Source organism: Mauremys mutica, chromosome 21 (genome assembly GCF_020497125.1).
Source record: "Mauremys mutica isolate MM-2020 ecotype Southern chromosome 21, ASM2049712v1, whole genome shotgun sequence".
Taxonomy (NCBI): domain Eukaryota; kingdom Metazoa; phylum Chordata; order Testudines; family Geoemydidae; genus Mauremys; species Mauremys mutica.
In genome coordinates this window covers 2133208-2149112 of record NC_059092.1, presented here as the reverse complement: position 1 = coordinate 2149112, position 15905 = coordinate 2133208, and the positions used below count along the sequence as shown (strand labels likewise).

The window sequence follows — 15905 nt, the reverse complement described above, 5'->3', positions numbered from 1 at the left end:
CCACCAACCCACCTCTGTGCATCTCCAGAGCTCAACCCCTACAGCAGCTAGTAGCAAGGAGCATTCTGGGTAATTATACGCAAAGGACCACCCCCCGCATTCAGACACATGCGCAACTAGTGGAGACCAGGTGAAGGAAGAGGCAACATTTGTAATCTCAGTTTTCAAGCTTGGGCATGTAAGTTAGAGTGTTTAAATCCACACCTGAGACTCCAGCGCTAAGCGTCAGACATTCCAGGGATCCTTATAATCACTGAGTCAGACCTCCTGCCTAACACAGGCCAGAGAGCATCACCCACCAATGAACCCTCAATAAATAATAATACTCAAACCTTCACATTCCAAAGCCCGCTCCAAACACTGGCTAATTAACTGTCACAGACTCTCGGAAGTAGATAAGTACCATTCTCATTTCACCAGTGGGGCCATTGAGGTAGAGAAGTTAAGTGATTCACCCAAGGCCATAGTGAGTCGCTGTCAGAGCCAGCATATGAATTACACAGGACCTTGCTCCCAGCCCTGCGTGCCAGTTCACTATATTGCTCAGCCTCTCCAGGCCCTCAGGGGAGTGACCGCCAATCTGCAGGCTCAGCTGGGGCATCACCCAAGTCTGAGAAATGGGCCCCCCGTCACACATTAAACTAGTTCCCCTTAGTAAAATACCTAGCTCTTATCTAGCCCTTTTCCATCCCTAGACCTCCGACTGCTCCACAAGGGAGACCAGCAGCATTATCCCAAGCACACAACTCGTACACAGAGGCCAACAGCTGCCTGCCAGCCTCATCCAACAGTGGGAGATGTTACCTCTTTCTTCCTTCTCTTGACTTTGGAAGTCTTGTTTTCTTTCAGCTTTTTGGATTTCTTTTTCTTCTGCGCAGTTACCTGCTCCTCTGGATAAAATTCCTCCAGCCCTTCCAGCACTCCATCCTCTTCTTCTGGAGACGACACAAAGGGGGAGGAAAGGGAGAAGTTACACAGCCAGGTTCACAGACACACACGAAGTACAGGAATTGTGTTTGATCCCATGGGAGAGCATTGGCCAAGGAGCTCCATCAGCCCCTGGGATACAAGGACATGTGGCCTCGCCCAAGTTTCTGTTTATTGTCTGGCTCAGGTCCAGCTGTTAACCGAGCTGCCCCACGTTACGCTTTGTCTGCGCTGGCAACTGAACAACAAAACGTTTGTCTTTCAGAGGTGCTAAAAACACACACACACACACACAACCCCCCGAAAGACAAACGTTTTGCAGACAACAAGAGCCAGTGTGAAGAGCGCTTTGTCGGCGGGAGCGCTCGCGAACCCCACTCGCTGGGGGTGGAAGGTTTTCTCGCAGGAGAGCCGCAAACAGCGGCTACACGGCGTACTGTAGACATAGCCTTACGCTAGCGTCACTTGCCTCTCAGGCCAGCACTGAACTAGCTGCTAATGCCTGATGGAGACCCTTGAGTGTCTCAAGCAATCGAAGCGTCAGCCCCATTTCCAGCTTCACGGACCCAGCTGTGTACATGCTGCTGCCCGATCCACTTGTGCAAACAGCTGTCTGTGCTCACGTAACTGGTGTGCAAACTCAAGTGGAACGCACTGCGGACACCAAATCAGAGGATGGGGTTAAAAACTAGTCCCCAAACTGTTACCCCTGTGTTTCTCTTCCCAGTTGTTAGTAATTATCACAGTTATCCTTCCTATCACCGTATGAAAACAGTCACTTCGTATGAAAACAGTCACTTCGTATGAAAACAGTCACTTCGTATTCATATTTGTATGGAAACAGTCACTTTGTTTCCGTGGACACCCCCTGCCCCGGCTGCACACTCCTCCCAACACAAATCAGTTTGTGACACTTTAGGGATGACTGTGATGCCACAGAGTGGAGGCAAAAAGCTGCTCTACGGAATCTGCAAAGTGCTCGTGTCTTTAAATGCTGGAGATGCAAAGCTGCCAAATGGCCGGTCAGCTCCCCATTGGTTGTTTGGGAAATCGATAACAGCACAGTATCACTGCAGGTAGAAGACAGGCAGAACGAACAGTGGCACTAGGTACTGATATTTAAATCTGGATTAAATAATGGGATCTGGAAAGCCAGTTTGCAGCCAGAGATAAATGTTCGTACTTTAGGGGAAGCAAATGGGTTTTTTACCTAGCAGCGCAGTGTGGTAGCTGGAAATCAGGGATGGAGGGATTTTTGAGTGGGCCAAGTTAAGAGTAAACACAAAACAGAGAACTAATTTTTGGTGCAGTTATATGTTCTGATCTGAATCAATTTGCTATGGCAGATTGCCACATATTAGCCCAGGACCAGCATATCATGTACCATGGCCAGCCTCTGTCTCTCTCACCAGCCAGTCTGCTGCAGCGTAAGTGATTCGTAGGAAGCTGCTCTGCTTCTGTTGTGCTGTACTAGAGGCGACACAACAGCGAGGCAGGTACTCTGCTCTCGTTCATTACACAGGGAATTAGCATTGCTCAGCCATGGACAAGACTTAGGTCACAGGTATTTGGCAATAGTATTTGGCAGTAACTGATATCTTAAATTTTGTCACAGTGCAGGTTCTGATGGATGCTAGGTCATAAAAGGGGGCCCAATCTTGCAAAAACTTACTACAAGGCATAATGCTTCCACCAGGAGCAGGCCAGTGGGTGCTGGAATAGCATTCAACGCTAAGCTGATAGGAAGTGTTTGCAGGACTTGAGTCCCAGGTTTATGGCTACAGCACTTTGAAACTGAAAAGATTTGTTCTAGTCAAGCACACACCACGCACACAGCTCTTCAGTGGAGGACAATGTCGGGCTGTTTAGGCTCAAAATCTGGGTTTGGTAAATTGATCAGGGTTGGGGTCATCCCCACAAAGCAGAGAATTAACAGCAATATCTTCATTGTTTCATCTAGGTGTCAGTGCAAAGATCTCTCTCTTGGATGCATCACTGTGGACACTGCCAGTGGGATGAGCCCACGCACAAAGCCTGGGACCTCGTCTCCAGCCTGCCGTACAACTGGTTTGGCCATCAGAAGAACAGCTTTGGTGTTAAAAAAGTGCACTGCTATTATTTAGCAACCCTGGTGGGGTATTCAACAGGAAAGCTGTTTGGATGGTGGCGCAGCATCAGAGGCAGATCATGCAAAGAGGTCTCTAGTCTCTGACACTAATCTCCCTTTGCATCACCAGGGACATATACCAGGCCAGTTTTCCAGCAGGATGGCAGCCCCCAGCAAGCAGTCAAGCATTGCTCCAGCATTCAACACAATGCAGTGGGAGAGGGCAGTTTCTGTTTGCTCTTACAGCAGTGCCACTAGAAACCAGCTCCCAGAGAACTGGAGCACAGTGACGCACCTTTTACAGCAAGGTAGGTGAGTTTCAGTGCAGCACAAAGTGCAGACTCCAGCTCTGGCTAGAAACATCCACTCCAAGAGAAGTCCTTATGGGATTTACTGCAGGGGTCCGGAAAGTGACATGGACTACACGTGACGTGCCACTGGCCAGGCTTGCTCCACAGTCCAAACTGGGTGAGAGTCTAGCTACTGAACAAACAAGATTCGGTTTTCAAAGGGCCCTCTCTGTCTCAATGATCTGAGGGGTTACTGGCAAGACAGAGAAAACACAGGGAGGGAGATTGCAGGGGGATTAAAGGGGGCATAGAATCATTTGCGGCTTTCAATAATAAATGTATTGTCTGGCGGACAGAACAAGGGGTTGGGAGCAAGGAACTCGTGGGTTCTCATCCAGACTCCCTACACGGCCTTGGGGCAGGTCACTGACTTCACTGCCTCAGCTTTCCCATCTGCAAAATGAAGCTAAGGACACTTGCTCTCTCCCTCCCAAGGGGGCTCGTGAGGGCTGGCGTTTGGAAAGGGCTTGGAAGAGGCAGGGGCAGAGTATTACTGTTACTGCACGGAGCTCCACAGCATGCAGCACCAAAGCAGAAGGATCATCTCTTCCTCTCTGCAGACGCCCAGGCCCATGAAGCCCCCACCACTGGCCTGCTCAGAAGCAAAGAGAGGCGTCTGGACACCCCATTGCTGATGTGGGCTTCTAGGGAATGAGGAAGCATTAGGCTTTTTATTGTTTACCCTTTAAGACCTTTTGAAATAGATCCTGTTAAAATGGATTCAATTAAATCAAAGAAAAGAGAGAAAACAAGTCTCTCTTCTGAGCGCCTCCCTCCCCATCTGCCTCTGGCTGCATATTCCAGCTCCTTCCCAGCACTGAAGGCAGTAGTGATGCTATGTCTTGGGAGAGGCTGTGGAGCTGCTGGGTGCTGCAATGACCCTGCACACCCTCCGGATGGCCCCGCTGACTCCTGGACAGACACAGAGCTGCCTGCACCGAAGCAAAGTGAAGAGTCAGCTCAAAGCATGCTGGCTCTACTGCTTTCATCCATCTGCTGCATCCCCACCAAGGCAAAGAAGCTCGGCACTAATTGCAATGTACCCTTTTATTTTCCTGTCATCATTATCTTCCAAAACTTGACATTCTTACTAATGAGTCTTGGCATTTTGTCAAATTGTTGCATTTCCTTAAGATCCAGTTCTGTGTTGTACTCTTCTGTTTTCTTTTTGAATTTCTAAACTTATACAGTAATAATACTCCAATCTCATTAGACTGGACAGATTTTGTGTTCAACTTCAAAACACAGCAGTTTAGACTTTGCCAAAACAAGCAACTTAGCTCCATCTCAGTGAAATTTATTAGACAAGTGACAGAACCATGCACTGCAAGCAACACACTTCTCTCACCTCTGACAGGACCAGAATAATCTCCACTAAAAAGCACCAGATCAGAGTTCTTGGCCTCTCTATCAGGTGCATGAGGCTCTATATAAAAGCCATTCAGCATTGTTTGATTTTATTCACAACACTCCAGAGAAAAAACAATCTTTTGGGGCAGGGAAGGGGGCTTTGTATCCCAATACAGATGTAGTAGTGATGGGATTCAGCCCCACGGACCCGAGTCTCACAATGGGAGAACAGAGCCCTTTGCTTTGAAAAGAAGTTTTAAAGACTTAAGAATTTTCATAATGGAGCTGGAGCCCAGGACTCCATCTGCAACGAGAAACATCCTGGCCTATTTTGTGCTTTTCCCACAGCAGTCTGTGCTCTGAGTCAGTCACTGCAAGATGCGGTTTAATATTGAGTGTTGGTTCCTAGTGATCAAGATGTCAAAGGGTGGGGAACGAGTCCAGGCAAAGATACCCTTGCTCTTCAGTGCACGTACCTGTTATACACACAGCAAGCTAGGCATATAGCTGCCTCCCCACCCCTTCTGCTTCTGCTGAATGCAGAGTTATCCCAAAAGATCCCCAAATGCTTTGCAGACTGTGCCTACAAGGACCACTTCCCCCACATCTGGAATAGCTGTTCAGGGGGATAACTTCTCCAGCTGGAACTCTGCCTCAGGGAGACGGAGGGCAATCTTCCCAAACTGACGTTTGGCCAGGACACTGCATTTAACACTCTTATGCTGACACAAAACGTGATGGGATCTTAGATGAGCACAAGCGGTCAAGACTGTTGGTTTCCCATCTCATCTCAGCCTTTAGCAGCGGTGTGGTCCCTAGCTCTGTACTGGGGCACTGGTTCAATACAGACGTAGCAGGAAGCTAAGCTACCTACTTAAACACCAGCACCATTTCCTGCAACATTTGGTGTTTTCCCCTGGTTTTACATCTATCATCCAAGTACTGACCAAACCCAACCACGCTCAGCTTACAAGAGAAACACTCAAAGCCTGAGGTAGCCTAACTACTCGTGAGCTTCTGGAGACCTTGCACAGGTGCGCAGAGACTGAGCAAATGCAGCCAGGGTTGATGGCTTTGGAAGACAGAGATATCTTGTGCCACATATGAACAACCTGGACAGACAGTTGGAAGGAACCAAAAGCTACCTGTGAAGCCAGAAGGTGAGCAACCCCTCATCTGCAAGAGTTGTATTAATTGAACTTTTCCTAGCTCTTCTGTGGGACGCCCATTCCACTCCAGGGAAATGGAAACTGGAGCCACTGGCCACTTTTGAAGATGGTGGTGGTAACTTCCCAACTACAAAATGAGGATAACAATGCTTTGGAGAGATGTTAGAGCTACCAATGAGAAGCACAGTAACAGTGCTAAGTGTGGTCACTTTCATTAAATCCAACCAGGAGACTGAGGCATTTGGGCAGAATCTTGTTTTGCTCAGTAACTGAGACCAATGTGCACCAAGTTTATGTTTAAAGTCAACCCTTTCACTCCACACTCCTGTTCCCAAGCTCAGCAGCTCACTCACACGACTCTCATAGATATGAAAGCTCCAACCCAAAAGGTACCGCTCAGTAAAAAACAGAATCCCCAAGGACATCCAGTGACTCTGCTGAGCACACGGAGAAATCGCAAGGCAGATTCCGCTGCATGTGATGAAGAGAGTTTGATTCTTAAGCTTAAACGCAAGATTGTGAACAACAGCCTGTCAACCTTGAACCAGAGTAAAGAAGCTGAGAGCAGCTGTGGTAGGTCAGAGGAAAAACACCTTGCATGCCCTGCCTACCTGCTTTTCAGTGGATTTAAACTCTCTCCAGCATTAATAAGTCCAGAATTCATGTATTTCAGCATTCAAGTTTCTCTCTCACACACACAATCTACCCCCCCCACCCAAAAAAAAAAACATGTTCAAGCTAAGCAAACATCTGGTGCTGCGATACAAGCACCCTGCAGAGACTTCACCCCTGACAATCCCTCTGGTTTACATGCGTTTGTTTTGTTTCTAGGGAAAGACCATCCACTCCCTTGCTGACAGACCATCTCCATAGTAGAGGAGAAGCCTCCTTGTTTCTGTGAGCTCTTCCTCCTGCACGGCTTGTGCGAGAATGCTTGGCCCTGATTTTGCTGGGATATTTTTAATTGAATGGAATGGAAAGATAAAACACTGACCAGGTCACTCTCATTAGTCCAAAAGAAGCAGAGGCATCTGCTACAATCACAGTCACTTGCTGGAAGCTGCAGCGTTGGAGGCCGAACTGGACCAGCTCAGCTTCTCTCAGAAAATGACAGCTCCAGTCAAAGGTCTGGGCAGAGCATAAGCCAGGCAGCTGCAGATGAAGACAAGGGACGGAGCCTACATGGGGAACAAATCTTTGATAATGGCTCTTCAGACAAGCAGGGAAAATTATAACACGATCCAGTGGCTAGAAGTTGAAGCGAGGCACATTCAGACTGGAAATAAGCTGTACATTTTTAACAGTGAGGGCAATTAACCATTGGAACAATTGACCAAGGGTCATGGTAGATTCTCCATCACTGACCGTTTTTAAATCAAGATGGGATGTTCTTCTGAAAGCTCTGCTCTAGGGATTATTGTGGGGAAGTTCTCTGGCTGGTGCTATCCAGGAAGTCAGACTAGATGATCACGATGGTCCTTTCTGGCCTTGGAATCTATGGGGCTATGAAATTTATGAAAGGGAAGCCAGGAATTCCCACAAGTTAGAAACGCTGCTGTTTTAGCTGAATGGCTAGAGATGCTAAACTGTTCAGATGTTTCATGGGGGCCAGGGGTGCAGTGTGACTCCAGGTCCAAACATGCGTTTTGAGCTATTCTCCCTTTCAAGGCTTTCAGAAGAAGTGACAATCCTCATTCTTTTCCCAGCTCCCAGACACACTGAGGAGCTGAAAGCCAGTCCCTCAGGGCTGGATTTTAAATCCAACAACCCTACAGCGTCTGCATTAATGGGTTCCAATTTTATTAGAGAAGGGGAACAATTATCTAGCCAGCGACTGATTGAGAAAATTGAATTAAACTTTCTTTGCAGGGGGAAATAAAACTCTTCAAAGGTTAGCAATGGTTTTCAGTGAAATTCATGCTCGTGAAAGTTGCTGCATTAGCAGCCTTGGACATTGAAGTCCTTTGCTTATCCTTTGACAGCTACAACCTGGTCAGCATGCCATCTTCTAGGAACCGGACAGAGACTCACCAACTCCTGTGCAGACGGGACAAGAGCCACACGTCCAACTGAGCAATTCAGCATGGCTGAGAAACAGGCCAGAGAGAGACTGCTGAACTCTAACCACCAGCTGCCACGTAGAAAGAACAGAAGGGCAATCCTTGTGAAGACCTGTGTGAACTGAAGGACCAAGGGGCCAGTCCCAGCTCTGCAGATGTGTGATGTGTTATGGAGAGGTGACAGCTACAGTCCTATAACAAGGCTCATTTGGACCCCCCTTGCGACCCTAATAAAAAAATAGCCTCATGCTTTCTAATTCTTGGTACACATCTCACTGCGACCTAAACAACGTCCTGAGCATTGTGATTAAACTGAACAAACTGACACTAAAAGCCACTGGAGAAAAGATGATGGGAACGGAGAGTATTTGTCACTGACCTCTAAGCCAGCCTGTCCATCACCCCTGACCTGTCCCTGACCTCTGAGCCCACTTCTCAAAGTGAACAGAAACTCCAGGACGTGGTACTCCTCTTCCTGCTCTCCTCACCAAAACACCCTCGCAGGAAACAGGCTGTTATAACCCAGGTACCCCGGCCTGCACAAAACACCCTGGTCTGAGGGAGATGCAAGTGCTGACGCCAAGTCAATACTAATTCAAACAGCACTAACTCAGATGTGATACCAACTGCTTTTCAAGATGGAGAATCTTACAGCGTGAGAAACAACTTAACATTTTCTCTGCTGGATACTTTATATTTGTTCTTTCTTCATGTTTTCCATAACTTCAAAGCAGAGTTATCTCCACCAAAAGCGCATGTTTTGTAATCAGAGTATGGAAAACATGCTAATTTGCTAATTTTAAACACCTCCAAACAAAGAACAATTAGTAAATGTAATTCTGCATATGGAGATTATTGGTAACTGAAATGAAAAATTAGGAAGAGAGAGGATGCAATGGTGATAGATTTTGCAGGTGAATTTGAGATGCACTAGTATCCTTAACAGGAAACAGCTGGACACAAGTTATTTTATTGAGTTCATGTTAATCTACCACACTCCCATCTCTCTCCAGCACATGCAAACTCACACTCACTCATTTCCATGGCTCTATTGTGGACCCTGATTATCTCTCTGATTGCACTTCAGTCAGGTGCATTAAGAGTAAAAACCAGAGGGATCTTAATAATCTCCTCCAGAGTCGTTTCTGGGAAGAAAGAAGAATAGAACCATTCTTGACACTGATGGGGAGGCATCCATCTGCAGACATGAAGAATTTTTCATGCTTAGGAAAATTAAGGACAGGATGGAGATGAATAGCTGTGCAGCTTGTAAAGATGGGTGTTTCACTCCTTCCCTCATGTTTTAAATGAAATATGTTTGATGGGCTTTTGGAATCTCAATCCTTATGGATGACAGTCCACATGATATTGGCACCAGGTACCCTTATTACTGCCTCACCACAAGGGTTACTGGATTTTTGGGCTTGTCAGAAGTAGCATTATCAGCCCCTGTTTTTCAGGAACTCTGACTCACTCCTGTACCATTGCTCTCCACTAAATGGGTTGTATTCAGGCTTTCAGCTCAGGAGAAAATGTATTTTAGCAATGTAAGAAAATGAGAGGCGCTGTTTGGACCAAATTAACTATGGGTAGAATTCACCCTTGTGCAACAGCCAGCACAGTGAGATTAAAGTGCCACATAACCCTGGTGCTGATTCCCTGCAGAATGGTACATTTGGCCCCGTTGGCATAAGCAGGTACAACTACATTGACTCGTATGGATTTTTAGCCACTTGTGCTAGCACCAATTGGGCCAAAGTGGCTGCTTTAACAGCTGCTATAGGCGTTTTTTAATTTGTGGATATAGTTTTGGTTTGCAAAATACCAGCCTCTATGTACAAGCAGCAACTTATTTCTTTAAAAGACCCAAAAAGTGAAAACAAAGAACTACACAAACAGGAGTTGCTGCTGGAGACCCTCACACAGAGTTAGCAAGGTAATTACGTGCAGTTCTGCAGGAGGATGTCACATATTAGGAATTCCCAGGAATAAATATTTGGCTACTTTGGGCGATGGGCACTTTCTGTGCCCCCTGTGGCCAAAGGAGCTGCCTTCCTCCCTCCCCCGTCCATGGCCAGTGGAGCTGCTGCACCCGCTCCCCCGCCCCGCCCCCCATGGCCAGAGGAGCTGCCTCTCCCCACTGCAGCCCCAACAGTGGAGCTGGTTCTCCCTCTGCGGCCCCGGAGGAGCTTTCGTCTCCTGTCCCAGTCCGGGTCCACAGGAGCTTGCTCTCCCAGCCCCAGGCCCAGAGGAGTTCTGTGCCCCTGACATGGGGGGACCTGGGCCTCTGCTTGCCCCCCACCCCTTGAGCACGCCCCTGACGCCAAGTACAGTCTCTAGCCAATAGCAGGACAAATTACTACTATATTTATTTATGTCACAACTAAGGAAAACCATCTCTCAGTGCTCAGCTATCAGTCTTACCATTAATAAGCCTCCCTGTATAAGTTAAGCCTTTATCTAATTATTTCCCTGCTCTCCCCTCATGACAAATGCTGTGTGATCTCTGTTCCATTGAGAGCACTGACATGTTACTGACAAATTCTACCTTGGACATAGCTGGTACAGCCCAATAAATACTTTCTACCAGGATGCACCTGAAATGTCTGCTAGCACAGCAGCTGCTTTCTATCTGGAACATACTCAGCACTTCTGTCAGCTCAGCAGGTAGGTTTCAAATGTGCCAGGTACAGCCAGGTAAAGTAATCAGGAAATCTGCAATCTGGTTTAGGCTTCACTGAAATGAGTCTGTTCGCCTTAATAATGCCCCAGGCTAGTCCCTAAGATATAGACAAACCTCAAGAAAAGCAAAGGGAAGTAAAAGTGATACAAGAATCATAGGTAAAACATCAGTGGAGAGAATGAGGGAGGTAAACCTACAAAGGCTGGGAAAGAGAAGACCAAGGGAGGCACATGACCCATCTGTAAATCCCTTCCAGGTAACACTGCAAATGTAAGGAAAAGATTTTTCATACCCTCCGAAGGTGGTAGGTCAAGGAGCGGTGCCTGACACTTAAGAGGGAAAAGTTTAGAGTCGGCACCAGGCAAATATTCAGAGCAACTAGGCAGAGAAAGGAAACGTCCAAGGAAAAAGGTCTCTAGGCACAGTCACCACAGATGTCAAAGAATGGGGCCAAAAAGTCTTTAGTATGGAAGATGTGGAGATGGAATCCTGCATAAAACGGGAATCAGGCCAGACAAATCCTTGTCGCACCCCACCAGGATTCTACAAATGGCTCTTTGCCCAGGGTACAAAGCCACATACATTCTGGAAAAGCATATGTTGCTCCAGCCATCACTGCTTAGCTCTAACAAGTGGTGTCAGTTCCTCTCCAGCACAAAAAGAACCAGTACAGTAAGTAAGGGAAAATTAAAAACCACTCCAATTTTCTCTTTTGCCTGAGGTTTCAGCTAGTTATTTAGGCCTTCAGCTACTCACACCAGGCAGGGATGTTAGGCATTTAGGGAAGAGAAGTCGAAGTTACGGAAAGGAACTAAGGGCCAGATCTTCAAAGGGGCTGTTGATTGTGAATAGACCTGTGGCTCAGCACCTCTGAAAATCCACCTCTAGAGCTTTTCACCCTTATGTCATCAATGACGTTATTGCCCCCTGCCAGCGGTGGGCCTCTTGGGCAGGGGTGCAGAAAGAACTAGCGGGGAAGGGGGACCCCGCTTTCCTGGCAGGACTCTGGGGCGCAGGGGTGTTACTCCCCACGCCGCTGCACGCTCGGAAGGAGGCTTAGTCCCATGATTTGGGCACTTGCCCAGCGCCGGGGCTACAGGTGAGGCTCAGAAAGTACCTACCCATGGAGCCTCGTCTCCTGCCTGGCTCCCTCCTTCCCAGGGCTACACACGGGAAGCTGGCCTGGCAGAACCACAGGCTAACAAGGACCCCTCTGCCCTGAGGTCCCGGCAGCCTGCCCCCCCCCGGGATACGGTCCCCAGGATCTGCCACCCCTGGCCCCGCCCCGCAGCAGCTGAATGGGCAGCAGCCACCCTCCGCCTCCGGTGCCCATCACCGCAGCATCTCCCCAGGCGGCGGCGGCGGCCAGCCCCGCGCCTGCCCGGGCCAGAGGAGCCCCCTCTCCCCCTACCTGACAGCTCCTCCTCGTTCTCCATCTCGCCCCGCGGCTCCCCCTCGGCCCCCGCCGGGCCCCGCATGCTCCCACCTGCCGGGCGCAGGCTGCGCGGCGCAGGGCGAGGCGGCTCCGCGCGAAGATGGCTGCGGCGGCGGCGGCGGCGGCGGCCCTGGGTGGGTTTTTTTTTTTTTAAGGAGCGATCTCCCTCCCCCTCCCCCGGCCGCTCTCTCCTCCCTCCCGCCCCCGCCCCCGCCCCTCCAGCCCGCAGCGAGCGCAGGAGGGAGACACACACACGCGCGCACACACACACACAACTGGAATTACACATGCCCAGATTGTGACGTCCAGTCTGGTTACCCCGGCAACCGCATCCCATCGTTTGGGCACCAGGCCTTCGCGGGGAACACGGGCTCCGCAGCCCTGTGGGAGCAGCCCTGGGAGGATGCAGAGAAAGGTCAGGGACAGGGTTACCTGCAGCACCAGCCCTTGTCCCGTCCCCCCCCCAGCCCCCGAGGCAGCACATCGCCCACGCAGCCAGGTGCTCCGTTTCTTTAGTGAACAAGATGACAGGCAAGGCAGCCTGGAAGTGAAGTGCCCACTGATGGATTCCTCCCGGCCAGAGACCCTGCCTGGTGGAGCCCCCCTAGTGCCAACCTGGCCCAAAGGAGACAAAGAGGCAGGCTACTGACCTTAAATAGCGCCGCTCAGTGCCCTCAAGACATGATCCTGGGAAGCCGTGGGGGTGTTCAATCCACGCCCTCACTGAAAACAAAAGGGGATAGCCAGGAAAATCCTAGCAGGAGAGCCCAGCCTTTGACTTTGCCACATTCACTCATTTCTTATGAGTTTTTATAAACAGCATACGCATTTCTGAATAATTCTCCCAAAGCTCTTACTGTACGTGGACTCTCACGGTGGTACTAGTAATAACTTCACTGAAGAGCTGGCCACAGCCAAACTCACAAGCACTTGTGCTACTGCCTGCCGTTTTCTAAAAGCACCTAGAAGAAGCAATAGTGCCGTTAGTGCATTACATCTCCCTTATCCCACCACCCAAAATGACACAGGCATTATTTCATAGGGCTGCAGAATTACTCATCTTTTGTTCCTGGTTTTTTAAATAAACCCCCAAATTATAAATTTAGTTACCGTGTATGAGCAGCAGGCTAGCTTCTTTTCATAGTGTCATAAACCTATTAAGCCTAATTCAAATGAATAAAGCCACAAAGCTATACATTGAGAGGACACAGCAACTCACATCCAGCAAGAGAAAGGTGAAGAAAGCTTATTTAAAGAGAGCATTCTGTTGAAATGACTCCCACGCCCTATTTATTAAAGGGACTGAGCATACCTGATTACTTGCCTTTAAATGGTATTTTTATTGTTCCTTTCTTAGCCACAGCTTTAAAAAAAAGGGGTGTGTGTGGAATAGTCAAGGTTTACAAATAAAAGTCACTGCATCCCTCCACATGACTAGTGAGAAAGAATTCTAAGTGTAAGGATGTCTCTTCCTGCATATCTCTAGGCTCTAAAACATCTTTGGTTGTTGGGACCAAAGCAACATTGAGAAGGGAAGGTGCCTGTGTGATTATACACAATAGTTTTTATGCTGCAAAGCCCTGGATTCAGATTCCCAGTTCACACAAATCAGAACATGGCCTCCTCTTTCTAATCCTGAGACTACATTCCCCACACCACTACTGCTCAAGCTAAGGCTAAAACAACTGACAGCCAAATGTGGAGGAAGTTTGCAGATTGCCTACGAACATGGATGGTTGTAATCTGGTGCCACTTTCACACACCCCAAGAACGAAGGAAAAGGTCTGCTGAGGTGGACAGACTAATGCTAAACCAAAGCAATAACTGATGGAATCCCTGGCCCCTCCTAGAAAGTTCTTACCACATATGTGCTTCCACACCATTGCATTGTGGATGCGCTTTTGAGTATCAACAGAGTATTTTAACAGCATAAGCCCCTAAAAAAAGTCTTTGATTTTTAATTTATTTATTTAGGCTGAGTTCAAGCTTCATGCAAAAACAGCAATTCGGGTTAAGTCTGGGAATTGTTCTGGTTAAATGAAATGGGGAGAAAGCATTATTTAGATCTATTCAAACCCCATACATTCAGGGCATGAAGATTACTTGCTGTTTTGTCCTGGGTCAGTGCTAAAAACACTGTGACTGAAATTAGTGAGTCACCTGCATCACCTCCTGGATCGGTGCTGCAATGTGCCTACACTGAGGAGGCTCACAAGCTTCAGCTGGTGCAGAGTTCAGTAACTCTGCTCCTAAGGAGATGGTCAAGCATTGCACCTACGCTTCATGGCACACCCTCCATTTCTAGTCAGTTCAGGTCTGCAAGTGAAGGTGTTATCACAAGATTTAAAGGCTTGTCTACATTAGAAATATTCAGTTTAACTAGATACATTTAAAATCAATTTAGTTAGGCTCATGCCACTTTATAGACAAGCCCTAATTCTCAAGACTGTTAGGACTGCTGGTTGCTATGCTGATAGTTCCTGAACTTCATTTTCCTAGACTAGAAGCAGGACAATCACAGTTGAGCATCCTCACCTGTGAAACTCTTCTCTGGCATCTCAACAAAGCCCAGTTTTTGCAAGTTTCAGGGTCCATTACAAAGCAGATTTGTTTCTGCATAACAACTCCAACAGGTCTCACTGGAATTCAATGTGTCTGCAAGAACACTGAGCATTGATTGAGTCACATCTCCCCCACTGAGTTTGAAGGTGACAGGATAATGTGCTACAGAAGTACACTTCCTCTAAGGATCTCAAAGTGCTTTACAAAATATTCATTAAACTTCACAACACACCTGCAAGGAAAGTAACTTTTTTATTGGTGGGGAAATGAGTCTACATGCAACTTGCACTAGTTAAACTAATAAGTATTTTAAAAATCAATTTAGTTAAACCAGTGAAAACCTTTTAAGAGAAAATGGATTCACAACTGGTTTATATCAATTTAGGTAAACTTAGTAATTTACCAGTTTTAGTTAAACCGATGCAAGTTCAGGGTTAGAAAGAGGGGAAAGTTTAAATACAGGGTAAGGTTCTCTCAATGCATCAGCATTATTTGTCATTTGGAACAAATATATTTAAAGAACTAAAGACCGGAAAAACAAATACATATGAGCTCAGCAGTTAAACATTCTGAGACTCCAAGTACAAGATCACATCAAGTTGCCTTATTCAGGGAGATGCTTACCACTGCTTGCTGGCAAAAATGTAACTGTTCTGCTGTCATACTTGCTGGGAATGAAATTCAAGTTCTACCTATTTTCTATACATCAAGACTAGTAAACCTGAAAACACTAGTTCCACAATTCTGCTGTCTCAATCATTTTGCTACTATTTATGTTGCTATTACAATCCAGACCTCGCTATAACATGGTCCTAGATGATAGATGGTTACCATAACAAAGTGTTACCAGGTCCCTTGATCTGACTGTAAGTTTAGCAGTCAGGCCTTAAGTAAAAGCCAGGACAGATGGCATGGCATAACCAAGTGCTTGTCTGGTTATAGCCTCCATTTTAACACTGTTTGCACCCTCACCACTGTTACAAGCTGTTTTGTACTCATGCTGTAGACTAAGTTAAAAATTTACAGGATGGAGTCATGTCAGTGTCAACGTATGAGGAGTCAGCAAACACTGTAAATGAACACGGATGTGGCAGGGAAATCACACTGATGCAAAAACTGCAAACATGATTGCATGTGGGACAGACAAAATTGTCCATGACCACTGCAAGCTGTTGATCCTTGCTTTGTGCTGTTCACGTTTTTCACATCAGGTGTTGATGCATCTTGCTTCAAAGTGGTTAATAGCAACATGACAAATCTGC

General features: G+C 47.3%; 1 protein-coding gene across 8 annotated transcripts in view; it reads right to left on the bottom strand.

Moving 5' to 3' along the window:
- Positions 1 to 12198, bottom strand: part of CHD5 (chromodomain helicase DNA binding protein 5) — a 104981-nt gene extending 92783 nt beyond the window's left edge. For 7 of the 8 annotated variants that reach the window (XM_044996234.1, XM_044996230.1, XM_044996231.1 and 4 more), the window contains exons 1-2: positions 12058 to 12198; positions 805 to 935 (exon numbers count right to left, since the gene is read on the bottom strand). In XM_044996234.1, the coding sequence (XP_044852169.1) occupies positions 805 to 935; positions 12058 to 12124 (198 nt within the window). In that variant the 5' untranslated portion in view covers positions 12125 to 12198. The remainder of the gene's footprint in view (positions 1 to 804; positions 936 to 12057) is intronic. The other variant, XM_044996232.1, reaches the window with a different exon arrangement.
- Positions 12199 to 15905: the final 3707 nt, after the last annotated feature.